Here is a 26812-nt window from a genome sequence, read left to right on the forward strand (position 1 = left end):
AGATGGCTCGCCGTGTCGTGTGACGCGCATGGGGCAAGCTCTGCGGGGGAAATCCAGCAAATGAAAGACAATGACTTCTCCAGAATGCATGTGTAATATGCAGAGAGAGGGACTGACAGCTGGCAGCCTTTGGAGGAACATCAGAGAGTCTGACGCTGCTCTTTCCTCGGGGGAACGACGACTGAGCACGCGTGCTCTTTTCACGGACGCCCTGCTTCGTATGTGCACGGCGTGCATTCATGACTCAGGGGTACGCAGTGATCTGTGGAGCTCTGAACAGCTGGACTGGAGCAGATGTGTGTTTAAGTGTTGCTGAGGAGCAACTTACGAAACCTGTAACATGAAAGCATCTCCTCCAAATCCTGACTATCACCAGTTTGCATCTTCTTCCTTTTTTTTTTTTAGGTTTCATTGTGATGTAAGCTCGTCACCTCAGATGTCCTCTGAACGTACACTCTGCTGCCTCCCTCTTGTGGCTGAAAACGTCACTGCAAATGATTTAAAACTGCTTTAACCTGGAGATGAACTGTCATCTAAGTGCAACAACTTCACTGAAGTGAGTTTAAACTGACACTGTGGCTCATTCACACGTTACAAAGATCTAATCATCGCTAAAACCTTTGCTAGAAAGGCATTTCTAATCAAGAAAGGTCGCAGGTTTGATCCCCATCATAGCCGATGTGCCTTTATGAAGAGTAACTGCACTCCTGACCGGCTACTTCAGTGTGAATTCATGATTATATCTATTAAAAACTTCGACTGGGATGTTGAAGAGAGAGCTGCAGGCTTGTTTGTGATCCAGCAGAAGGCAGTGCAGCACATGAAATGAGGAACAGTGTATAAAGGCCAACGCTGTGTTTACATTTATGATCTAACTGGATGACCCGGTGACTCTGTCACAGCACTGAGTGCACTGATGCATTCATGTCCAGCACCACTGACACAATGCAGGACAGCACTGACCCGAGGTGGAGATGTCAACAACTCTCTCTCTCTCTCTCTGTGAGCGGACGGGACAAATTCCCAATCCCGAGCCAATCTCACCGAGCTCCAACTCCGCAGCAGCACAAATTGGATTCTGGAAGTTTCCGTGCCCTGCAGCTGGATGAGCAGGATTAAAATGCTGAAATCTAAAGCTTTGGACATTTTTAATGCTGCCAACTGTCTTACTGAAGCATAAAGTACCACGTGGATTAATGAAATACATCAGCCAACCTCTAAATGACTTTAAAAAAACACAGAATGACAGTTGAATAACCTCAGATACTCTTAGGTCCCTAGTGGACAGAGCACTCAATACTCCACACATCATTATAAACTGCAGAACTTGGCCTAAAAGTAGATTTTACTAATTGCAGCTTTTACAGTAGATGGCACACATGTTTCACGTTAAGTTCACCACATCAACCCCGTTCAGCACAGCGTCACGTAAGCTGCCAGCGCAGTAAACTGTAAATAAACTAATTGTATTTTATGCTCGTTTCACTTATGTGGCGAATTCTTTCCCTGGAGATTAAAATAATCAAAACAAATGTGAGAACAACTCTCTGACCCTCGTTTAGCACGAGGCACGGAGTCGCTTTTCTGAGTATAAACGATGCCGACTCAAGCTGCCCCACAACTACGCACTATTCTCATTATCGATTATTTTCTCGTGGAATGTCACAAAATATATAAATTCCCATGATCCAAGTGGTTCAGAACAGTCAGAATACCAAAGATGTTCAGTTTATTATCATAGACGACAAAGAAAAGTGTCAAACTCTCACACAGAGAGGCCTGAACCAATGAAGTCGACTGTTTTTCTTGCAAAAAGACAGAAAGAATTGATCATACTTCAAAATAAGTTGCATCTTCCCATAATTGCACACAATCATTCAATCTAAATATAATATTGCTGAAAGCAATGACACAACTTTGTCTACTTTAAGGGCTCTTTCACCAGAGTTTGTTTCCTCGGATAGTCGGGTTCATTTGGGCAGGTGTGAAAGCTCATCCGAACTCTGGTGTGGGACCGAACAAGCAAATTCTGGCCCGCCTAGAAAACGTGGGTCCCGGTCCGCTTTGCAAGTGAACCCTGGTGCTGGTTCGCTTACGGTGGGAAAGCACATGGACTATCCAGTGAACCGAAGATCAGAAAGCCAATCGAGTTTCTTCTTCCTGCTGCTTTTTTTGGGCAATACCGCCCCAAAATGTTTCTTACTGTGGTCTTTGCTGCTGAGTTTTTGTGCTCTGGTTTTGTTGCAATAACATATACAGTTGAAAGATGGCTTTTCAACTCCTTTACTTTAAGTTTTACACAACCCTATCTGGTCGAGTCTAGCAGTGCACAGTCAGTGACCGTCCACTGGCTGGGTGTCAGTGCTGCTCTCTGGTCTCAACAGGCTCTGCTTTTTGGCAGCGGTCCCCGGCTGCACAGCTGGGCCCGGTCGTGTCGGCCAGCTCCCAGCTCCCCCCGTTGTTTTGGGTTAGATAATGTTATTCTTCATAGGGCTGGGCTCGCTGCCCGCTCACTGCATTAACCCCGTGCGTAATACCTCTCCGTCCAGCTCGCTGTTCTTTACCGCGCCGCGTCGCTCTCACGTTTGCAGGGCCACGCCCGCATACAGATTCACCAGGATACGAAAATATCCAAAAAATCTCTGCAGATGGGTTGTTTGTTTTTCTCCGACTTTCCCAACACTTCAAACACTGAGATGGAGGAGGACTGTGTATGTGTTTAGATGGCTATCAGGTCTCTTTCAGCAGAGAAATATGAAAATAGGAGGCACATAATCCTGGCATAGTGTATTCCCCCATAGTGTGGGAAGGTCAAAGCACAAGTACACTTCACATAAATACATAAACTCCAACTTCCTTCAAAAGCACAGCGTGTTTGAGGCTCAAACTTCTTCTCAAAGAAACCGGACTGCTTGAAGACGGGCAGATGAAGCTGTCGTGAAAATAAATACTGTGATTCTGGCTTTGTTTTCTCCGATTCCCATGAAGACGAGCACTCTGCTCGGTTCACACACAAACTAGTCCAAACACAACTCTTCTTTGAAAGCTTAAACTCGGCCGAAACACCTGCGTACCCGAGTCCTGACCTCAGTAAGAAATACTTAATAAACCCACATCCTTACAAACTGCGTCAATAGACTTTGTCAGGTGGGGAGAAAGCGACTCGTAGGTGCCGGTCTCATTTCACTAATCGCTGCACTTTGTAAACACCCACGGCTTTATGTCAGGAAACCTCAGCACACACTGAGGGGGCGGGAGGGTGCGTCAATACACCGTGTCATCGCCGGAGTCAGGAGTTTGTCCTTACATGCAAGTAAATAAGTAGCACTACTGTTTCCAAACAGTAGTGACACGAAGAAAACGGGGAACACAGCCCGACTGAAGAACCTGATAGAAATGAAACAAATACGAGAGGATGCATGAAGATAAACACGTGGAAGAAACGAGAGATTCTGATCATTTACGTTTACTGAGAAGTACAACTGTAGCCTCAAAAATTGTTATGTAGCTTCTATGTAGGGTCCTTAAAAACTGTGATTGGTCAACTCTGGTTGCTTGTGTTTCTCAGCAACGTCCAACTAAAAGGCATTTCCACTGCGGACCTTCTGCTACCGCTCACTGTCCCGGTGAATAAACGGTGTAAAGAAGGCAACTGGAATTAAAAGTGTCATATTTAGTGCTCCTATCACAAAGTTAATTAAAGATTGTACAGCCATTTCAATATAATTAGAGCACGATCACATCCATCCATCTAGTCTGACGCTGAACTTTGATTAAAAACCCGTGACGGAAGTTTTGAACGGTTAATTTCTCTGGAACTTAAATTAGCGATAACGAAATGAAAACGCCTGCCTGTAATACTTCTGCATTACAAAGCTATAAAACTATAATTAACTATAACAAACTATTTCTAAATTGACCTTTTCAAACTGTATTTTGATGGTATCCCACTGTCTTTGTCCAGTTGTCAATGGAGAAGGCTTAGTTTTCATAAGGTATATATATGTCTCTTTACATTCTTGGGTCATACATATATGACCACCTGTTGTTATGTAACCGAAATTCCACATTTGGGTCTTGTGATGACAACAGATCTCCATGACAACGGAGGAAACTCCACAAGAAGTTGGTGGTGACTGAAACTCTGGAAAAAGCCTGTAAAGTGGACCTTGGGCCGAAGAATTCGTTCTTAATTAGTTCAGACAACTTTCTCTAAAGAATATTTCTCTAATTATTGGCCACCACCAACACGACTTATATATCTATGATTAGATATCATGGACATTGTGCATAAACTACAAGGAATATATGATGTTCAGCTGTTTATGTACACTGATCATCTCGACCGTAACATTCCTAACACCGCACACACACAAACACACACACCTGGTGTTTTTTCCACCACACACACACACACACAGGAAGGTGGTGCCGTACTTTCCATCACTTTTTCTTTTTTTTTCTTAGGAACTCCACATACCGAAATCCACCCAGGGGAAAGAGGATATGCACTGACATTACTCTGACCACACAGGGTTTTTGTAAAACAAGCCAAACGATCTACGAAGGGAGTTGAAGTTCAATTGAGGGAACAAGTGACAAACATCTGGAAACAGATGGGGTGGTTTTAGCTTAAAATACTGTCTCTCGCTTCAAGAAACGTGTTAAATGAGCCAACTGGATGTGATGCTCTTTTAGAGAGGGCGGTGTATGTTTTTCTAATCCTTCCCAAACCAAAAAAACACGTTACCCTGCTCCAACATCAGCTGCAATCGTCAGCGTGATAAGTATGTTATGGGTTAAAAAGCCTCGTTCACAATAGCACATTCACTCTGTAGTGTTTCCTCATTATTGTGTGCTGGACGCTTCTTTATCAGAATTCGGGCGAAGGTTAGCAAAGTTTTGGCAAGTTAGGACTCAGAGGAAACCCGGCCAAACTTCACCAGAGAGAGCGTTGGGTTTTGCCAGACACATCTGTTAGTCCTCATCCTGAAAAGCCTTTGCTCTTGTAACCCTCAAAGTGAAGCCACACGCCAAGCCAAGCAGCCAAACGGGATTATGTTATGATGAAATATGACAGTCTGAGCTTGTATTTTTCTTCACAACATACATGAAACTAACTCGCTCTAGGTTTGGTGAGGAGGCTAAAACAGCCTTAGCGCTCCATACGTCTTTTAGCACGATATTATGTGTAGCCATCGAGTGCATATTAAAGACAAGATTCTCATTTCAGATACCGATGCTGATGCTGCTTATCCGTGTCTGGGAAGTGAAGCCAATGCAGAAGTGCCAAAAACTGCAGTTCCTCAAACGTCCACTTGAGGCTGGCTCCAGAAGTGAGTCAGTCCCCATAAGTGTCCAACTTCACAGCAGAAATAAACATGTTTACAGCCTGGTACAAAAAAATAGTTTTGGTCTCTGTAGCTAATTTCTACGTTCATGACAACTGTACTGAGGGTGAATTTATATACAACTCACCTGTTCAGGTTATATTAAGGCTTAAAGTTATGCAGGATTATGAGCTTTGATTGACAGGTGACAAGTCTTTGCCAATATCTAGATTAGCCGGAAGAAGCAGCATTGAGCGCTGCATATTTTCAGCTTGAAGACGGCGCTTCAGAAACCTGCAGGTGACGTCACTCATGCTCTGTCCATTCTTCATTGGCCACAGTGGATTCAAAAATGACATTTGCTAGTACGGCTGGGTATCGTTTTATTGATACAGATATCGATACTGACACTACTTATCCACACCGATACTTATCGATACTCTTAAATAATTTGGGATTATTAAAGTATTTCTGATTATGATTCTTGCGTCTGAGCACAAACTTTCTGTTGCCCTGTAAGTTGTTTAGTAGTATTTGTAGCAGGAACTTCTGTTAGGAGCTGGTACCAGTTTAGTACCGGTTTTGGATACCCATTTCTATGTACCTCTGTGTGTCCTTTCACCTTCCGCTGTCTGAAATCTAGAACCGAGCGTTTCAAAGATTACCAAGGATCCGCCACAGTTATCACAATAAACTGCATAAGTGCTGCGCGAGAACAAAAAGCTTAGCAACAGGCATAGCAACGGTAACCGTGCAGAGGGGATGGGGGGTCAGCTGTAATTGGATATTTGCCTAAAAAAAAAAAAAAGGGTTTATAAGTTGAGTCTTAATGTTAAATAACTTCTATGTGTGTGTGTGTGTGGGTGGGTGTACGTCACACAAACAAGCCAGCAAGCTGTCGGCTTTACAAAATAAAACATCTGTGTGCAAAACAATGGCTGGAAAATCTACATACGGCCGGAATTAAATAAAGAGAAAAAGTTATTAATCTATCTGGATTTTGGGGAGTTCACTGCGAGGCCTGACGGTAAAACAAAAAAGGAAGGAAAAGGCAGAAAGAACCAGAGGCAGAGAGAGAGAGAAAAGAAGAGCAAACTTTGGACACAGCTTTGTTAAAGAAGGTGGGGCATTAAAAAGCCCACTGGAGAATACTGGGGAATTCTGTTTGCTTGTGCTGCATTACGTTCCCTCTGCAGACTTTATGGGAACGAGGCAGAAATCTGACAATAAAGCTGGTATCTGAGGAGGAGAAGTGTTTCACGTTGAATGAAAAACAAATATTTTAACAGATGGAACTTTCTTTTTTTAATGTTGCTTCTCTTTGCCGCGGCTTCGTGAGCACAGCACAGAACGCCTCATTCACATTTTACCCTTCAGAAACTTGCTAAAATACACATCGGAAGGAGACGCAGAGAGAGAGCGAGAGAGATACAGGAAAAGGGCAGAGACGGCAGACAGAGGAGGGAGGGAAGAAGGGAGGAAGTGAGATACAGAGAGGAAGATTTGGGATAACAGCCGCTTGGTATGTAGACGACTGCTGTGAAAGGAAATAAACAGATCCGTAGTCGACACACACACACATACACATTCCTCTGTTCCTACGATGCATCTTCATACTGTATATCAGTGTTTATGTTTATCTGCGCATATACGTCAGTGTGTGTGCGACTATCTGTCTGTGTGTGTGTTTTCTAGAGGTTTGAAGTGTTTCCAGCGGCAACACCCAGCTAGTCAACATGCGGTCAGCAGGCGCTCCCCCCTCCTCACTCCCTCCCTCCCTCCAAACACCAACAGCCTCATCACACACTGGCCCGCAGTCAAGCAAATAAACTGCAGTGCAGCGCTTGGAGGCCGGCGAGTCTGCAGCGAACATCACAGACCTGACTCGGAGCACCAACGCCGCAGAATTTCACTTTAACGCACATGGGACGCATTATCTGTCCGAGCCTGTGCGAGTTCCCCTGGTGTTTACGTTGTTTTCCGGTGATGTTATGGATGTTTCGGAGGCGTATGCAGCTCGCTGTGGTCAAGACAGCTCGTCACATAGCAACAATAACACTTCATATCTGTCTCTGGCTGCATGTTTCATGACGGAAAGTTGAGATGCGAGAAACAAAAAGTCCTTCAGAAACTGCGAAACTTGACCCTGGCTGAAGTGTATACTGTAACACAATGCGATCGAAAGCTCCAGAACGGCTACTAAATGGACCTCGCTGTTTCCAATCTCAGCCGTGGTGAAGAAGGCGTAGGAGAAAACGAGCCTTACCAACACACGAATATGTTTTCCTGCCTCTGGAGACGGGGAGAGGTTGAATAATATTGTCTTTCGCCTCGCTCGTCAGGGTTTTTGGTTCAAACTGAGAACAAAATGATATTACTGAATCTTTTCATGAGAAAATTTACCCAGTTGTTCATCTGCTTTAGGTAATTCAGCTGCTTTTTAAAAAAAACAGGACACGCTGATCTTTCAGACATTTGATTCTTATTAACAATATAAATATTTATTCTTGAATAACTTCAGCGGCTGTTTTGATAATTGATTCACTGTTTTAAGTCATTTTTTCAAGCAAAGAAATCCCCCAAAATCTCCAGTTCTGACTTCTCAATTTAGAGAATTTGCTGCTTTTCTTTATCTCACGTGATAATACACTGATATATTTAGGTTTGTTTGACTCAAACAACACATTTAAAAAGACGTTTGGTTGTGATTTTTCACTTTTTTTATCAATTAAGTGAAAGTACTGATATCTTCTGATGCTTCGATTTGTCACTGATGTGAACATACGACATACTAGAGTTGCATGATACCCCACGGTGCCAAATCATAACGGTTCCTACTATACTAGAAATTCTACACGACGGTACTACCGTGGATTACTAAACTACCGGTGCCAGTTTCCGCCTCTGCTCTCCTCCCAGCGTCTCACTGCATGCTACTTCCTAGTAAACAAACCAACATGGCAACTACTGCAACCGAACTACACAGCTGCTGAATGATTGGCTGTTTGCCTGTTACCGGTGACGTCCGGGGATATGATAGGCTGTTTCCACAAGCTGGGTCCGCCCGTCTCTTAGCTGATTGGCTGTTTGTGTGTTTCTGCCGGCAAGACCGAACTCCATGAAGACCGGCTCCGCTTCAAGACGAACAACAAGCTAAAGTTCTGTCTCGCCCAGTCACAAACATGAGACGACACCGTGGCAGAAGCACCGGGCCCGAGCGGCGTCATCGTCAGACAAACTAAACTAACAAAAGTAATTAATAAGTATTTATAACTTGTACAAATACACTGCAGTTCATAAAAATAATAATAAAAAAAGGCCGCAGTATCGCGATAATACTCAGAACCGTGATACTTTGTCTGGTATAGTATCGTGGTTACTCATTCTGGTATCAACTCTACTACATACTGAATCTGCTGGAGTAAGTCTGTAGTACGGATCTGGGATACAGCTTAGGCTGTTTAAATGGCATCCATCCTAATCTGTTTAAAATGTAACTTTTCCAAAACACAAACAGGACACTCCGATCTTTCAGGAACGTTGACATTCGATTCTTATTAACACTGTAAATATTTATTCTTGAATAACTCTCGAGCTGCCCTCGCTGCTACCAGCTGTAGCTTTTCATAGAAATTCCTGTCATTCCTCGTATCCATTCCTGACGCCCTGCTACCTGTACCGAGGGGTAAAGAAGGATTTATGAGAGGCTGGAGGTGAGCCAAGTTACTTCCTAGAGGAGGAGGAGGAGGAAGGAGGAGAGGGTTTGCTGTCCAGATGAGGATCATTATTCAGCATCTATGAGCTTACCACATACTATTTAATGACACACGCACACACAGTCACACATGGTTTTTACACGACTTCTTTCAGGTGAGAGTCACACAAAAGAAATTCAAGATCATAAAAAAGTGGAAGAATGTGTAGCCGTGCAAATTCCCTGCAGGGTTTCCTCCTGCCACAGCAGGGCCCCGTGTGTGTGTGTGTGTGTGTGTGTGTGTTGTTTAATGTTTCGAAGGCCTGTGTTGAAGGAGGCGGCTGGACGAGGAGGGATTAAAACGGGTGAAGAGGCAGGAGGACGGGGGGAGGGAGTGTGAGGAATGTGACACCGAGGGCCAAGAGGGATGATGAGGGACACTTACAGGAATCTCTCAATTTCCCTTCGAGAGCCGTTTAAGAGTCAGGAGTATGAGAAAGTGCTGCGCTCAGCCTCGTCTAACCCTTTGGATTCTTCGCTTTCACTGTCCACTCATGACATAACAATTCACTGAATCACACCTGCCCCAGCTTTGGGTTCATTACGAGCCAAGAAACATCTCATCTCCGTCTTTATTCTATTTATTAAAGACAAAGAAAATGGTGCTTCAGCCAGAAATGGTATGACTTTGCTGAGTTTCGACACACAAACTAGGATATTTTCAAGTTTTACCTCACTTGAAAACACAAAAAGTGGATCTTTATTCCGGTAACAAAGCACTGGATTATTTCTGGATTACGTGCACATGCTTTGTGTTCCTGCAACGCCGCACAGACGTGAGATGCAGCGCCGTTTTAAGAAGAAGCCGGCAGCATTCATGCTGAGCTGCAGACGTGAGCTGAATACTGAGGGACTGGAAGGACGAGCTGGATGCTCTGAGGAATGCTGAGGCCTCGCCAAAAAGCTATAACAGCGCAGCTCCGACTGCCGCTCTGAAGAGAGGAAGGGCTAAAGCTTTAAAAAAAAAAGCCGCCTGACAGCCTGCAGAAAGGACTGCTTCACCTGCAGCATGTTGTTTACACTGGCCTCGGTACCATCAGTGAATTTATAGAGCTTTTAATGGGGCTGCATTGCCAAATCTAATGATGTTTAGACAAAAGGAATCCAAAAGGAGTGAGGATACAATAGAGTAATGGTCTGTCAATCATAATTTGATGCCCATTCTGAGGGGTTACTGAAGAATAAATGGTTTCTCTGCTCGTCTTATTGCAACAGCTGAGGTCCCAGACCACCAAGCACATCTCTAAAGAAGCATTTAAATAGAAAAAGGTTTTTATTTTTCAACACTTACCTCGGCTGCCGTTCTCTTCATCCTAGAAGGAAAAAAAACAAAAACAGAAAGGAAATGTCAGTGGAGTTCATTCAGTAGTTTCCCTTTTTGGGGAATTATTTCTTTATTAATGGCAGTATCACGGAGAGATGCAATGAAATGAAACTACAGATAATTCCTCTCAGACCACTCCTCAATCTACCAATCCCATTGGTTAGTTGATTAATAATTTGAGCCATTAATCAAATATTTGCACCTCTGAGCTGCTGAACTGTGACAATTTTCAAATATTTGCACCTCTGAGCTGCTGAACTGTGACAATTTTCAGCTTTTCTTTATTTCCTATCGCTGTACATGTATTAAATTTGTGTTTTTAACATTTAACTAATGCAATATTCTTCATTTGTTTCATGAAAAACACAAAAAGCGCTCCAAGCCGAGCTAACAGGAAGACACTGGCAGCCACTACGCTATGAGATCTGTTTACAATAAAGACCAAACGTGTACTTCATCTTCCAAAAGAAATAAACAAAATAAAAACTTCTGAAGCAGCTGTGATCAATATAACGACGTCAAATGACAACAAGATCTCCACATACAGAATGTTATGGTGACATTTCCCTCAGGAGTTGGTGGAGACCAAAAACAGAGAGTTCATACTGGACTCCAAATAAATGATAACAGCTTGTTAGTGAACAGGTGACGGTAATATGTTAATAATGTGTTCAGAACTTGTTTCTGTCGCCCCTAAGTGGCCAAAAAATGCAACTGCTTCTTCAAAACAACATCATTCTTCAGAAAGAATGGCGCAATCCATAGAGAAGAAGTGGAGCGTTCATCATCATTACATCATTACAACATTAAAACTGTGGCTTCACGATCCCCATGAACATTTTTTTTCATTTCCAACACATAAAACCTTAATTTCCCTCCGACCGTCAGTTAAAGATCACTCCCGCTTTAATCCGGCTCCCCTCAGTGACACATATGTTCTCCATGTATCCTTAAAGACTCTCTGCTCTCCCTCCCAAGGCTTTTCTTAAGACGCTCTGACCCTCTTCAAGCTAACCCCAATATCCTCAAAACTGCGATTAATCAAGAGCTCCAATCCAAGACGCTACAAGTAATTACAATGAAATGTGATGAATGTACAAGATCTTCTTTTTTTCTGTACCCTCCCCGAGTTGGTTTGGGTGATGTAATGGGAAAACTGGTTAGGGTTTTGCAGTGAGTGTGACCTGATGGATTGAAATTTAAGGTTTAAGTTTAAGAACATTTCCCAGAAAGAACGCCACATCAGCCTTAAGACAGTCACCCTAAAACCAGCTTGTTTTAGCTGCGTAACTCCATGCATCAATGTCACCGAGGTAATTACATGAATAAATGAGAATCCCGACTTCTTACGCAGGAGACTAAAGGCTGAATCCTGCTTTGTCAGTTTTTTAAGATGAATTTACTGCCTTGATTCAGCGTGGTATGCGTCTTAAACCGCTGGGCTTTGGATTTTCAGCTTCTAGGAAGACAAAGTTGCTCATGTCAGTTCAATTCAAGTCCAACCAACCTTCATATCCTTTAATTAAGTCATAGCAAGATCACAGAAACACACAGTGGTCGCACGGATTCGACTTAAAAGTGTCCGAAACAACATTGTGATACCCAAGAAGGCCTCTGGGACAATCTGTCTATCTTTTCGGTTACACAAATGTCTGAACATCCTAACTGTCGTGCCACAGTTTCTCTTTCAACATGCAGGACCAAAGCCAAAAGCTATAAACAGAAAGGCACTATGCTAACTTTGTAGGAAATCCTTCTGTACAAACTGAAGAGGTTGTCAAAATACACTTCAGAGAAAAGTAAACCCAACTTATCCTGAATTATCACTTACAAAAACTAATAGTCAGGAGGCCCCGATAAGCTTTGAGAAAGCTGACTCGAAAACACCGGCACATTTTCCCAAAGACCTCTAGTCTGTGCCTAAATAATACCAAAGGGCAGATCGGTGGTGATGATATCCAGAGGACGACTGGCAGACCTCCCAAGTGGGATCAAACAAGTCAAAGAGGATTTGTTGTAAGTGCATATTAACATTAACAGATCAACAGTAACATTACTGTGGTTTAGTATGCTGTTGGATGACTATTAAACAAATCAATAACATCTTAAACAGATAAATATTGATCAGATCTCCGAGTGCTTTTGCTGCGTCTACGATAGATGCCATTTAAAAAGCCTAAGCTGTATCCCAGTTCCACGCTGCAGACTTATTCCAGCTGATTCAGTATGTCGTGACAAACTGAAGCCTGACTAAAGCCAGAGATGTCTTCAAATGTGTTGTATGAGTCAAACAAACCCAAATACATCAGTGTATTATCACGTAGGCAGCAAACTCTCAAAATAGAGAAGTCAGAACTGGAGTATTTGGGTATTTGCTGAATGAATAGAGGTATGAAGTAGCTCCCCTGGTTCCTGAAGTAAAAAATCCCATTCATTTTTCCCATAGACAGTGTTGGAGCACTTTTACGACTTGGATCAGCATGAAACTCTCCTGGTTAAATCATCAGTATAAAAGACGAACAACCGTGTTAGAAAATATCTGTTTTCTTAATTCATGAAGGTCGAACGTACAAACATCCAATCACGGAGTTAAATGTGCTGCTAATGACACAGAAATTAAAATTTAATGAACTGAAAACACAATCTGTAGCTTCACTTTTAACTCTGGGTCAGTTTTAATGAATTTATGATCTATGAAGCGTTATGAATTTGCTCTGATTAACACCTCTAAATGGCTTCTTCTCCATGGCAACAACGACCGAGACTTGGGTATTGTATTTTGTGCCATCCAACAAACTGGTGGCCACAACATAAACGCATACAATAATTACAGTTTCCAGGACAGATCCTTGTTTTTCTGTTAACTAACATCCTGAGGAGCTCCTCACAGGATGATCTAAAGTGTTATGGACCTGGAGACATTTCTAAGGTCCCAACAGTGTTCAAATCAGCAGCTGAACGTCATAAATCTGACAGTTTTGCTCTTGTGTCACACAAATCAGAGTTTTTTCTAATCACCGCAGACACTAAAAAGATAAATAAAGTCACATTTGTGATAAAAATCAGCATCGCTGGCCACTAGTTGTGATTTTCGCTCTTTTGAGAGCAAATCCAGAGTTAGCACAGAGGACAGTCAGGCGAAATTTCAAAGTTTATAATAGTATTGGGTTGCAGCAGGAGTGCAGCTGATGCAGAAGTATGGATCAGCCATGGAGTAATACATTTCAGTCTCAAAAATCCATTTTTCAAAATGTCAAAATCAAGGTTTTTTTCCCCCCAAACAGCTGAAAAAACTTTGTGCAGTCTGAGATTATTTCATCTGTTTCTAATACAATGTCTCTTTGAGCAAAGATTTTCATGACAGTGTCTTAAATTAAGTCAGATCCTCCTGCTGACCCGAGGCTTACATCACTTGATTCGACCAAAGTTTATTTACTTTGGAAACGTCAGTATATTTTCTTTCCCCAACTGTCAGAATTTCTTGCTTATTTTAAAAAATGATTCAACTCTAAATTGCGTTATGATGAAGCTTTGTTGTTTATTTTGGTCCTGGTGTCGTCATTAAGGCGAAGACACGATGTTCTGTTACCTTCAGAGAGTTGTGGACGGCAGACTCGGGCGGGTAGACGATGAAATGTCGCAGCGTGAAGCCGAAGCCCTGGGACGTTCGGCGCAGGTGAAGCGTCTTGGGCCCCGGCCAGGAAAAAGGCTCCTCCTCTGCGCCGGGAGAAGCCGCGGCCGATGTGTCGCTCTGATCGCGCCCATCCTTCTGCTTGGCCTGGGAAGGAGGACAAACAAACAGGAATGTCAGCGTTGACCTTCACGACATACAAAACTTGCTACTAGAAGATTGATACCACAGCTGTAGCTTCATATTTCGCTCACAGACGTGTGTGGTAGTGATTTTATGATCCAACCATGCTCAAACTTTTAAACATTTTTGTGTAGAATGATGTCTGCTTGTGACCTGTCATCACAGGAAGTTGCTTGTTTAGCTTCACCGCAATGAGAAGGTGATCCTGGTACAGGCTGGTGTTCAGCTCTGTTGTGGTTTGAAACATACAGTACACAAGTTTTAGTATTGGCTCACTCAAAAAGTAATTTTTCTTCCTCAGATTGTTTTAATTTCAGAAGAAAGTGAAAGTATCAAGTATTTAAAAAGCTAAAAATTTGATAAAAGTCAGAGAAAAACAAACATATTCTTGTGTAAGGGAAATATTTTCCTCTTTCTCTCCCCCCTTACGTCGTCATCACCTCCCTCGAATTCTATCCTGGGACCCCCGCTTTGGGTCTTGACAAGCGCTGCTGGTAAATGATGCAGCGCTCCCCAACAAAGAAATCAAATGTGGTTGTGAAAATAATGACACATCGATGAAAAAAACCTGCCATTTCCACGTGCTCGCTGCTGCGAAAGAAACTGACTAAAACAAAGAAAAGTGTGTTTTCACAGATGAAACAGCCCGTGGATAAGCATAGACCTTATTAATCAACTTAATCTAAAAACACTAAATAAAATCCCCTGCTGGTGATTCGTCACGGTTATGAAGATTGGTTATGTTGTTTATACGTATAACGAGGTGTCATTTTGTCAAGGTTTATGCTTCTGGGAATAAGAAGAGAGTAAAACTGGAGGGTTCATTGTTAAAAGGTTGTCGGGTGTTAAGTAATAGCGCATAGCTGCACGATGACGTATCGGTCGTAGACTGTAACCTGCTGAAAAAGGCTGTTTTTGGACGCGTGGGACGATCTTTGTGACCGAAAACACTACGGCGGATTGAAATTTCCAGAAAACCACAACATCATCGGCTCGTCGTGGGATTATTCCACTGCTTAACTGTTATTTTCTGCACTTGATGTGGAGTTTTGGACACAAAATATTCCCTTTGTCATCCAACAGTTTCAGAAAAACAGCCTCAAAACACCAGAGAACTGATCTCTACAGCTAAACGGTGAGAAATCCAACACCTTCACTAGAAGCTGTTGATTAAGACATCAGATGAGTCTCAGCTTACGTCGTGTTCTTGCATATATATATATACACACACACATATACAGCTTGTCAGCGAAGGCAGAAAACATTCGCTTCTCTCAGCACATCCACAGAATCCTTAGATGAAAACTGTTAAAATGTTGGTGACGGAGGCCAAAAAACGCAGCCAAATAATTTTGCTGCTAAGTTGTGGTTCATGTCAGCGATCACATTATCTGTCAGCATAATCAGGGTTGTCATTTAAGCCACATTTGCGCTGCCCAGAGCTCCACACAGCCGTACATATGGCTTCAGTTATTGCACATTTGGGGCTTTGCTGGGCTATTTGGCGTGTTTGCATGATGACAGACTTATCTCCTGCATTCCTACTGTGACTAACGCGGGATGAAAACAACCCTTTAAACGCTGGCGAGCTCTCGGCTTGCGCAACTTTTCACGTTTTCTCGTTCTAAATGTTCTATAATGTGAGGCTGCTGTGAGTGTTTACGCTGATTCAGACTGCAGCGAGTCGCTCTGGTGTACACTCGTGACCCTCGCCTCTTGAGGAACACACAGAAATGCGTGCACACAAACAGAGGGAGCGTGGGTGGCCACATGTTAGATAGTGTCTTAGAGATTGCATCATGATGAAGGGCTGCAATGATTGTTTTCGTTATTAGTTCATGTAGAAAATATTCTCTAGATTAAAATCGATTATTTGCTTCACAGGGTTCACAGTGACGTGATCAAATGTCACGTTTACCAAAGATATTCAGTTTATTATGAGAAAAGTCATCAAGTGCTCATGTTTGGAAGCTGATGCCAGTGATTTATTTGAATTATTTTGTGATTTTTTATTAAAAAATAACTTTAATGGCCAAATTCCTTGTGCACCGCGGAGCTAATCCCAGTCAATGTTTGAAACCAAACCGGAAGCGGCTCGAGAATACGGGGTTGTTTTATTTTTGCCTGACATATTGACCCACGTCAATCTGCAAAGAGTAGCTCGAGCAGACAGGAAGTCAGGCACAGAGAATCCTGTCGATTTTCAAAATAAAATACATAAAATACCACCTCGTGCAAACTTCCGATTGTAAAAACAGACAAAAGGGAAACTGACAGAGATGCCTGATTGCCTGAATTAATTAAATCTCTAGTATAATGTGGGATTTCTGTGACCCAATCCAAAATATTTTGTACTTTCAGACACAATAGACGAGTAAAGCTGAACTAAATGGTTAACCAGCGACTAGTTTCTGCCCCAAAAATCTTGTTCTGGACTCTGAATTTGAAGATCTGATGCTTTCCCTTCTCCTAAGCGATCTAATATCTTAAAGAGCTTTGACTGATCGTTGGCTCAATCAATCTGAATATGTCACAATGGTCTCTGGGAAACCGTGACGGGCATTTTGGGACATTTTCAAATAAATCAAGTATCATTTTATTGAAGAGTTTGTATTTTTTGCTGACAACACCACCATGTTTAATCTATTCTTTCTTTTAACGACTTTACAATTCACCATAAACACAGGAAATCTTCTATAACTCTCAATCACGACGACTCCATACTGAACAGAAACACTCTGACCTCTGCCGCCGCTGTGAGCTGTCTGAGCAGCGAGACTTCTGTCACATCCATCATCAAAGTAATGATGGAGCCGAACCGCTGCACCACAGGGTGTGCGTTAGTGGTTATTGCTAACACAACCATAGTGGCTCCAGGCTTACGAGAGCCTGCCAAGACTTTCAGCCCTTAGCCCGAGATCTCTCCACAGGCTCTTCTCCTACCAAAATACATCTTAGGTGTGGATCCAAAACAAAGACGTTCTCCCCAATCGGCCCTCTGGCTTCTCTATCCGCACCTCTCTCTCTCTCCTCCGCCTGTCTGGGAGCAGCAGATGTAAAGGGGCCTCCGGAGAGAGAGAGAGCGAGATGGGTGTGGGCCTAATGGTCTGACTGGTGAAATCACCACCAATACCCGAGTGGTGTCGAGCTGGACGCGAGCCACAGTCTACAATGTAGCTTGGAGAGGAGAGCTTGGCACTGAGACTCGGCTGTTTGTTTTGATTTCATGCTTAAAATTTAATGTCGTATTATGCAATAGCCATTTCAAATGCCCCGTGGCTGAGGTGAACACACACACACACATTTTCCACCTCTCTTTCTCTCTCTATATATAACATCTTGAATTATACAGGAAGGGAAGCAGCAGCAGCAGCAGCAGATTCACACAAAGATGCTCATATTCAAAGGCTACAATACTGTAAATCTGCTCCAAACACGCTCAATTACCTGATAAATACTACTCAATTATGCATGCAATCTGTTCATCAAAACATGCGGCATTATGTGCACGCCGAGGGTTTGATCTGGGTGTTGCCATATGGTGCCGTGGCCTGCGGGATGATGCATTTGCATGCCTGGCCCCTTTGCTTCTTTATGTATATGAGATGAGGACGTGTGATGGTGATTGCTTGTCTGCTCTGCTTTCTTATTTTTCTTCTGGATGTCTGTGAGTCACCCCTCAGCAGTCTGACCTCATGGATCTACCTCCTTCACTCCCTCTCGCCTTTTTCTTTCCAAGCTTCTCTCCCTCTCTGACCACAGACTTCAACATTAGTCACCCCCCGCTCGCTATACCGTTGGAAAATATGCTTTCGAGTCCTTACTCTGGTCCATCACTGATCTGTGTGACTTCATTCAGTTCCACGCTGCGTATAAAGAAATGCCTCCATGTGAAAATAAAACTGAAATATCTCCCGTCTGACAGCGCAAAGCGGAAAAGTGTCACTCTGAAACCACCAAAGAGACCAACAATAAACGAAACCTAAAACCCAAACACACACACACACACACACACACACACACTCCAATTACAAAAGATATCGGTCAGTGAAACAGGACTACCCTGCCGCTGGAGAGCTGGATGACGCACACAAAATTCCTCAGACAGCACAACAAAGTGTAGCCGCCCCGAACCTCTCCTCCCCTCTAGAAAGCTTCCTAAGCAAACCTATACCAGACAGATAAACGCTGTGAAACTCGACCACGACGTGCCTCACAGCGTTCAATTCAACAAGGATGCTCTCCCGTCGTTCTCACACATGACCCGTCCTTACCCGAGATCGCACACAGTTCTTCCTGGAGGCTTCCCTAAGCCGAGCCCAGGACACGCTGCGGTTTGGGCTGGTGAGCCCCAGTTCCACCTCTCCCCAGTACGCTCTGGCCAAAAGCTGGAACCAAAGACAGTACGGCTCCGATAGGCAGCCGTCCACGCCGGCGAGCCGAGCCCAGGGACAACCTCCGGAGGACGGGGAAGGTGAAGTGAGGGAGCAGCAGCCTTCGGCGTTCACGTCCACGTCTCGCAGGTCTGGGTGATCCTTCAGAGGAACCGGCTTACAGCCTGGAGGTAGCCCGTTCCTCTGGGCCAGCATGGCATAGCCAGGTCTGAGGTGTTGAGACCAAAACTATCCTCGAAACTTGCTTCTTTCGGGTTTTCTTTCTCGACAGTCTACTCCGAGCTTCTCCTCGAGTCCATGTTGCACCTTCTTCCTCCTCGGTCCGTCTTTGACTGCTTGTTCTGGTCTCAGTCTGGAGAAACAGGGCTGTTCCTCTGGGCGTCCCACAGACACATGATGTTTCCACTCAGCCGAGAGGAGAGCACAGCGGCTGAGTGCACTGCAGAGAGCGAGCGAGCGCAGGCCGACTGACTGACGCACCCACCCACTCACCACACAAAACTCTCTCTGAAGTATGCACACACACACACACACCAGGCAGTGAAGTGAATTCTCTTCCTTTCCTGTCTCCTCCATCTCCCTCCCTCCCTCTCTCTCTTTCTCTCACTCACCTCTCCCGCTGCCAACCTTTAAAAGTTTTAGCTCGCCAAGCAAGCAAACGCTAACAGGCTCACGTGTCGTGATCAATAAATCATAAGAACAAATGAAAGGAGACGACGAGGTACACACACACACACACACACACACACTCATGAGTCAAGTTGAATACGAGGAAAAGTTTTTTGGGAAAGCGGCACAGAGGTTGCTATCTCTGCGAGGAGACAGGAATAACTTGGACTGTTCTCACAGCCAGCGGAGGAAGTCAAGTGGGGCTAATACAGATAAGGAAGCATACGGAGGGGATCTGTGAAATCTATAGAGGCACAAAAATGCAGAGCCGACACACCAACCTCCGCACGCCTGCAGCTCATCTGGCAGCTACAAAGCCCCCGATGCCTGGGTGGCAGGCTTTGTGGCCAGAGAGTGTACCGGGGGTTGCATAAACACAGAGCGACTCCTGTTTATGTATTTATTTGTTTACTCAACAAAAGGCCGTGGCAGATAAACATTGTTACATAAGCATAAGCAATGCAACAGATGTAACGCATATAGGGCTGTCGAGTTAAAGCGGATTTGCAGGCCCGGCCCTGGTTAGGCTTTTCACTCGTTTTTTAACAACATCCAGAGCGCAAGCTGGCTTATTTAACTGTCGTCCAGTGTGGAAAAGACAGATGCTGGAACAAAGATGATAAAACGTCAGGGATTATTTCAGGTGTAACGTCGTGAATAAGGCTAGAAATCATCCAAACAGGAAAGTTTAGAGTTTATCCCTTTAAAATATAAAAGATGGGCATGTGAGTGTGCTAAAGCCACACTCACATGCCTATAGATAGTTTGGAGGCGCTGCGATTGTTCCTCTTGCCCATAATAGCTGCATAAAAGACCTAAAAACTGCCCGTTAATTGAATATTAGGTTTGATTTGATTGACTTTGCAGGTATTTCAACCTGAGTTTTCACCTGAATTTATAAAAACTTTACCGGGTGACAAAATTTTGACATGAAATAGAAATATAAGTAGGAAAAACGTGGGTATTATCAATACGAATTAAGGTTACGTTGCATTCAGGGTGATGCTGTGGTGCATGTTCATTGGAACACACCTGCAGTCCACCTGCACAGGTGTTTTCACAGGTGTTGCCTGATTTGACCTCTTCTCCTGATTACAGGCTGTTTGATTGACAGCACTGGTTCGGTTTTATCTATTAGGGCGGGACGATTTACACTTTTATCTTGACTCGAGGTCTAATGAGTGATTGAAAACACCTGTGATGCCGTGCAGGGTCTTTGAGCACAGCAAAATAACACAACTTTGACCAGACTGACCTCTTGTTAAACTCAGTTTGAGATGAAACAAGTATTATCTGGCTTCACCAACAAGTTTGTGGACTTGAAAAGTTCAGTTCTTGTATCTCCAACTATGCTGGTCAACCCCTATCCTGTCCGATAAACTGAACTCACCTTGACCATCACAGCGACACCCTACCTCCTCTGAACTAAACACTAAAGCAAACATCTGAATCTAAACTCCCCCATCTGCTGTTGTATTATGTAAGACACCAGCATTGCCACAAGGGAATACCTCCCCGAGTCTTTCGAGGTAAACGAACCCCGCAGAGGCTTGGCAACCGCCGTTATTTTAAGAGCGGCGGGATGGTTGGGAATCCTGATACCTTTTAGTAAATCTCTCCGGGTGGAGAGCGGGGCCAAAACATCAGTTTAATATTTAATCACATTTTCATCTCAGGGCTCTCTGGAGCTTCTGCGCCGCTCCAACAGCAACACCAGGACTGCGCTGTGGTATCTCCTGTTACTAAATGTTGAAGAAGACTGTGTAACGTCGCTTCAGGGCATCCGAGTCTGTATTTACTCTCGGCGCAGAAGTGTCCCCATAAGTTTAGCGGTTGAACTAATGCCCGTCCATCAGCAGCCGTCGTGGTTTGTGAAGTCGCTCTGGATGAGAGCGTCTGCTAAACGGGCGAAAAAAAAACTTAAATCTATTTTGATTCGGGGGAATATTTGCCATCCGAGACAAGCGGCGACCGTGAAAACAACATCAGGAACCCAGTCGTGGAATGTTCCCTCTCAGCGTTTTTTGTTATGAGCATCTTGTTACCACATTCACTCGGGCTCAATATAGTGTGTGGTATTCTGTATGGAAAGGACGGCAGAAATAGAAGTCGCCAAACAGTCAGCCAGTTGACACACTCGACTTGTAGAAGCCAAAACAGGGATTAAGTCTCAGAAGAACGGTTAGACACGAGAACCGTCGAGTCTACTGGACATAAGTGAATGCGTGAAAATATGTGTTACAAGCCCACATTACCATTAGACGATACTTCTTACCTCTGCTGAGACATTTCAGACTTATACGGTTTCAGACCACATCTCATATATATATATATATATATATATATAGTCTCTAAATTCCTCTAAATCGAAAACACATGATAAGAAAGGAAAAAAAACAAACATCCCAGAGTGAATTCCTGTTGGCGAGGAAGTGGATTCGGTGCCATGCAGACACAAAAACTAGACATGCCGCCCAGAAATATTATGCCGTTGTCGTGGCAACAAACCAGACCACAACAATGTCGGCCGCCGGACCGAGGTGTTCTTCTCCGTGGGCGCTTGTGTGATTTCATGGTGTGTGTGTCTCTGTGTGTTTATGTATAGATCAACGCATCGCGAAGAAGCCCGTCTCACTCCTGCAGAGATGTCACACGTTGTTAGAGGTGAGGATGGACAAGCCGCGGATCGATGTTACGAATGCAAAGCGAGGACAGTGAAAGGAAGGAAATGTTTTATGTGGAAGGATCATGTTTCAAAGTCTGGACACAGCTTTAAGGATAATTCAGGTCATCTCAGGTGTTAGCTGCAGAGTTCTGTCATAGTACTGTAAACAATGCCAGAAAAATCAGACCAAGACCTATATATACACATTATAAGGACTGCAACTAACCCTGTGTGTCGTCTTATACTTCTTGGTGCATCAGTCCAGCTGGATGTTGAAGAGGTGGCACAATCTCTGCAAGCACGCCGTGCATTCTTTACTCCTACCAAGTGTAACTACGTCAGCGTGTCTGTGGAAATAGCCACTTAGAGCGAGTCCCAACGTGTCCGGTTCTTATAATAAATGCATGGTCTGCACCTGTGATGAAGGCAGCTGGAGTTACACCACCAAAGTGTCTCCCCATCTAAAGCAACATTAGCTCCACACAGACGAGTTTAGAGCTTCTAAAACATTCGAATCCAAGGGAATTCATCTGTCGTTGCTGACTTTAATTAATTTAATTTTTCTTCTGATGTTCTGCTCTGTTTCAGGTGCTCTGCAGACTGGAGGAGGGCCAACCCTGATCTCCATGTACCCAAGAGGGACTTGCTATCAGATTGGAGACCTGGCCAACAAAGAGGCATATAGTGTCAGAATACAAAACACGACAGGAAATAACAGGGGTCAAGGGGGATTAATCTGCTCTGCAAGTAGCTGATTAATTGTTGAAAAGTCAGACAAAAGGGAAATATGTTATACACGAAACCCCCAAAACCCCAAAGTGTCCACACTTTGCTTATTCTAGGCTGTCCAACAGCACAAAAACCAGCAGCAACAGGTTAATGGGACCTGTTCAAACACACAATAAAGTGGCCACAGCTCTTTAACACCAGCTTGGAAAATGCTTTGAAGATATTTATGACATCACACCGAGGTCTAAATTGTAAGCAACGCCGTCCATCCCAGAAAAGCAACAAAAACCAATAACGGCAGCGTAGAGCCAGTTGAGAAGAACGACTCGAGCTTGGCCAGAGACGCCTGTGAAATTCTACCAGCGGGCGTTTAGGGTGGCACTATGTATGACTAACAGACGGTTACGAGGGTTACGTGTTGTCGCTCTATCTGCACAGTTCAACGACTGGACCCAACGAGTTGTGTTATTCGGTCTTTGGAGTCCCCCTGCTGATAATTGTGCAAATGGCCTTGTGGCTTCACACAACATCACATGCAGGGCCAAAGACAACATCCAGACTGCGGCTGCGGTGAAATGAAGACATCATGAAGGAATCAACAAGCTTTCCAGAGGCTGGCGTGGAGAGTTTTCTCTTTTTAAGACCACTCGTGGGTCTTTAAGCCGAAATTATTATTTGCGGTGGTGCTGAAATCCCATTTGGAAGAGGCCAAAGAAGCTAAACTGGTTGGAGAAAGAGTTGCTGTTCCGTCAGCACAAACGGGACGAAGCGAAAGGTAGAGAAAATGCTGGGTCCTTTTCCATAATGACACTTTTATGCAAGGATTAAGTCGTAGCCCGTTGCGGCTGCGGCGGTATCTCTGAATCTTGGACTTAATTTTACAAAATTGTTGCACCCGTTGGACATTCTGACACAAAAACATGGGAACATGAGGTTCCCAGGTTTGAAAAATACTGTAGCTACCCTTTAAAGAGTTGTGAAACTCATTTCAGATGTTTACATTTCTGAAGAACACAACACAATGAGAACCAGGTTGTTCTATCATGCCGTTTTCATAATCCACTCAAATCTTGGAGTCGAGGATTTATTAGATGATTATTTGCAGCTCTGATTTGTGTAACAAAGGAGGGAAACAAAAAAAAAAAGAAGTGCCCGTGGTCTGTAAGCAGCTGACAGGATCTCTGGATGTGGATTAAAGACACAAGGCACCAAAAGGCCTCTAAAAACTACAATAAGTAATGTCGAAGTCTCCACTTGGTGTTCATGTGTGACCGACTTTATGTATCTGCCGCTGTGTGTGTGTGTGGTAGAAGAAAAGAGAAAGTCTTGCAGGAGGATTAGACTCGATTCGGGGTGGCTTTTCAGGACTCCTGGCGGGTGTAAAATCTAATCTGGACATGCTGCATCTGGGCTCCGCGAGGTATGGCTTACTGTAACAAAGGACTGGCTAATGAGGGCCAGGGAACAGACTGCTCCCACACCAATGCACACCCATAAAGCCCTTCTTCATACAACCCTCAGGGGGGAACCGAAGGGTATGAACCCCACAGTCGGCTACCACTGGTGGAGGCAGCAGGATGCCCGGCGCTGATCAGGCGGATACTGGAGCAGATTGATCTCGTTTCAGCGCTTCAATAACGGAGTCAGGTACTGCATACGAGTGCCTGTAATATAATTTTACTGCGTTCTCGTCTGCCAATACACTCGGAGGAGCAGGAGGAGCGTGTTTTGGGTGTACACAAACAAAGCCAGACTTTCTACTCGGAGGCGAGGGAAGAAACTGAGACAGTAAATGAGGAAAAACAAAGCGAGTGAGAGAATCTGTTTGCAGTTGGGAATATTATAAACAGTCGGCTTAGAGCAATATGAAATCTGAAAGAGGTTGCACGGCAAAGCTTTTTCTTTTTGGACGCTTCCAATCGGATAAAATCGCAGCCGCAACGCCAAACATGTCCTGATGAGGTTTCACGCTGTTTTTAGGTTCACGAAAGCGCTGAAAGAATTAATAAACGAATCATCCGAAGTGCCAATAATTGATATTTTTATGGATCAAATCGCATAATTATCACCTCAATCTGCAGCTTTCCTCGGCTTTAGAGAGCTTTACGGAGAGTTTCAGCTCACCGGCTGCAGCTTTGCTGTTTTTATTCACCCTCTCTGCTCTCACAGCATCTGAAATATTCAGCTGTTTTCACTGAAAAAGCCACAAACATTTGGATTTAAAGCTTCTCTTGTTCTTAATCAAGGAAGTAATCAGCAGAGCAGCGGATAATAAAACTAATCACTGGCTGCAGCCGTGGATTGATTAATTGATTGTTGTCGCAGCCCATGTTTCATGTTCTATAGATGCTGGTGTTCATTTATCCTGCTGTTAACATGCAACATACAAGAAAATAGAAACTCATGCACCAGATTTACAAGAGTTTAACTAATGAAAAGATCATGCCATAACCGAGCTATCGTTAAAAAGTCCTCGTATTAAAATCCTCTAACAATACAACGGCTGCCTTTTCTCATGCATGCCTTCGTTGTGAGGAGGAAGTTGGCAGCGGCTTTTCCTGCTCGTTTCACAAAGTATCCAACTCAAACATAAGTCATGACGCAACGACGACTTCCAAAAAAGCTACCAGTCTAACTCCCCCCGTGAGTCATGCCCACGACATATTTACGAGCCAGCGTATCACTTCTCTTCCACTGGCAAAAACAACTATCAAAATTCACAGTTTGCTATGGAGACCATCTGCACACACACACACACCACAACGCAGAGCTTCCAGGAGACAAAATACAGGGGATTTCCTTCAAGATGGAGCTGTGGCTGCAGCCAGGAGAGCTTGTGTATTGGACGCTCACCCCGAAAAACAGGGAGGGGGGGGAGACAAAAGCCCGAGCCCAGGAGGGAGATGGAGGGAGGAGGAGGGTTGGCGTATTAGCGAGCTCCCCGGTGTAGGAGCACTGCTTGATCTGGACAATTGTCTCCAGAGGTCCCTTGACACTTCCAGACAAATGCCTCTGCCAATCAAGCATTCAGTAGCTCGCTCATTCACTCCTTAGCAGCTGCTCTCGGACAGCAAAAAAAAAAAAAACAGCCGAACCCCCTCGACCCCACCTCACACACCTCGAGGATAAAAAAAAAAAAGAATCTGTCGATGTTTAATCATTGCATTTCTCCTCATCACTCAGACGGCGAGATGAGAAAGCGCCTCGGATCATCGGGGGAGCGCTAATGAAGACACACACTCATACTCCTGTCACACTGACACAGTGATGGCAGATGAGTCGTGTGTGTGTGTGTGTGTGTGTGTGTGTGAGGGCGGTATCAGTGCATCATCTGTCCGGCCTCCGAAACTCTGAGGAACGCACATGATGATTACACTGTTATTACAGCAGCTAAAGTTGACCAAAATACAGAATCTTAGGTCACTACGTTCTTACATTTTATAGACTAAACAAAGAAGAAGAGCGCTTCGTTAATTTAACATCGCAATCCTGTAGCACTGACTTACGACGGAGACAAAAAGCATCAAGATCGATGCAGCAGAACCGGAGATATCGTCATTCTTGTTCCGAACATTCCTTGTCAAAACCATGGCGCCTACATTACCCACAATGCAAGCCGACGCCCGACAAAGCCTGGCGTGTTAAGATCACTTTTTTTCTGACTTCAGCTCTCGTTCATCATCTGAAGACAGAGACTGATGTGTAAAATCAAGTTCAGTAATTCATTAATTGCATTCCTAATAACTAATAACTAACTAACTGACTGAATGTGCGTGTGACAATATCGATTTTATATCAAGATTCAAATTAGCTCTCAATTCTCGGGTATTAAAATCAAAAGTAGGATTTTTATGTGAGCGGTTGTTGTAAAGTTTGGGTGTTGCACAGTTTGTTCTCCATAGTCAGTTATTGATCATTTATTTCATGGGTGTCCACATGTTTGTCACACTTGATACCACGTAGCTGACGTGTTTAAATGACAGTTGTCAGAGTTGGGCTTAGAAATAAAATGTTCCCAAACCTGAAGAGTCATGACAGCCCTAATAACAGATATAGGAACTCTATAGTCGGTATACGTGAAGTGAATCTTCATGAACATCATATAAATCACGCTCAGTGTTCATCCACACTTT

General features: G+C 43.9%; 1 protein-coding gene across 5 annotated transcripts in view; it reads right to left on the reverse strand.

Moving 5' to 3' along the window:
* Nucleotides 1-26812, reverse strand: part of arhgap21a (Rho GTPase activating protein 21a) — a 77447-nt gene that overhangs the window by 24644 nt on the left and 25991 nt on the right. For 3 of the 5 annotated variants that reach the window (XM_019266996.2, XM_019266997.2, XM_019266995.2), the window contains exons 1-3: nt 18497-19054; nt 13998-14186; nt 10376-10397 (exon numbers count right to left, since the gene is read on the reverse strand). In XM_019266996.2, coding sequence (XP_019122541.2) covers nt 10376-10397; nt 13998-14186; nt 18497-18811 — 526 coding nt within the window. In that variant the 5' untranslated portion in view covers nt 18812-19054. Of the gene's footprint in view, nt 1-10375; nt 10398-13997; nt 14187-18496; nt 19055-26812 lie in introns of those variants that run through there. The other 2 variants (XM_019266999.2, XM_019266998.2) reach the window with 1 other exon arrangement.

Source organism: Larimichthys crocea, chromosome XXIII, assembly GCF_000972845.2.
Source record: "Larimichthys crocea isolate SSNF chromosome XXIII, L_crocea_2.0, whole genome shotgun sequence".
Lineage (NCBI taxonomy): Eukaryota > Metazoa > Chordata > Actinopteri > Sciaenidae > Larimichthys > Larimichthys crocea.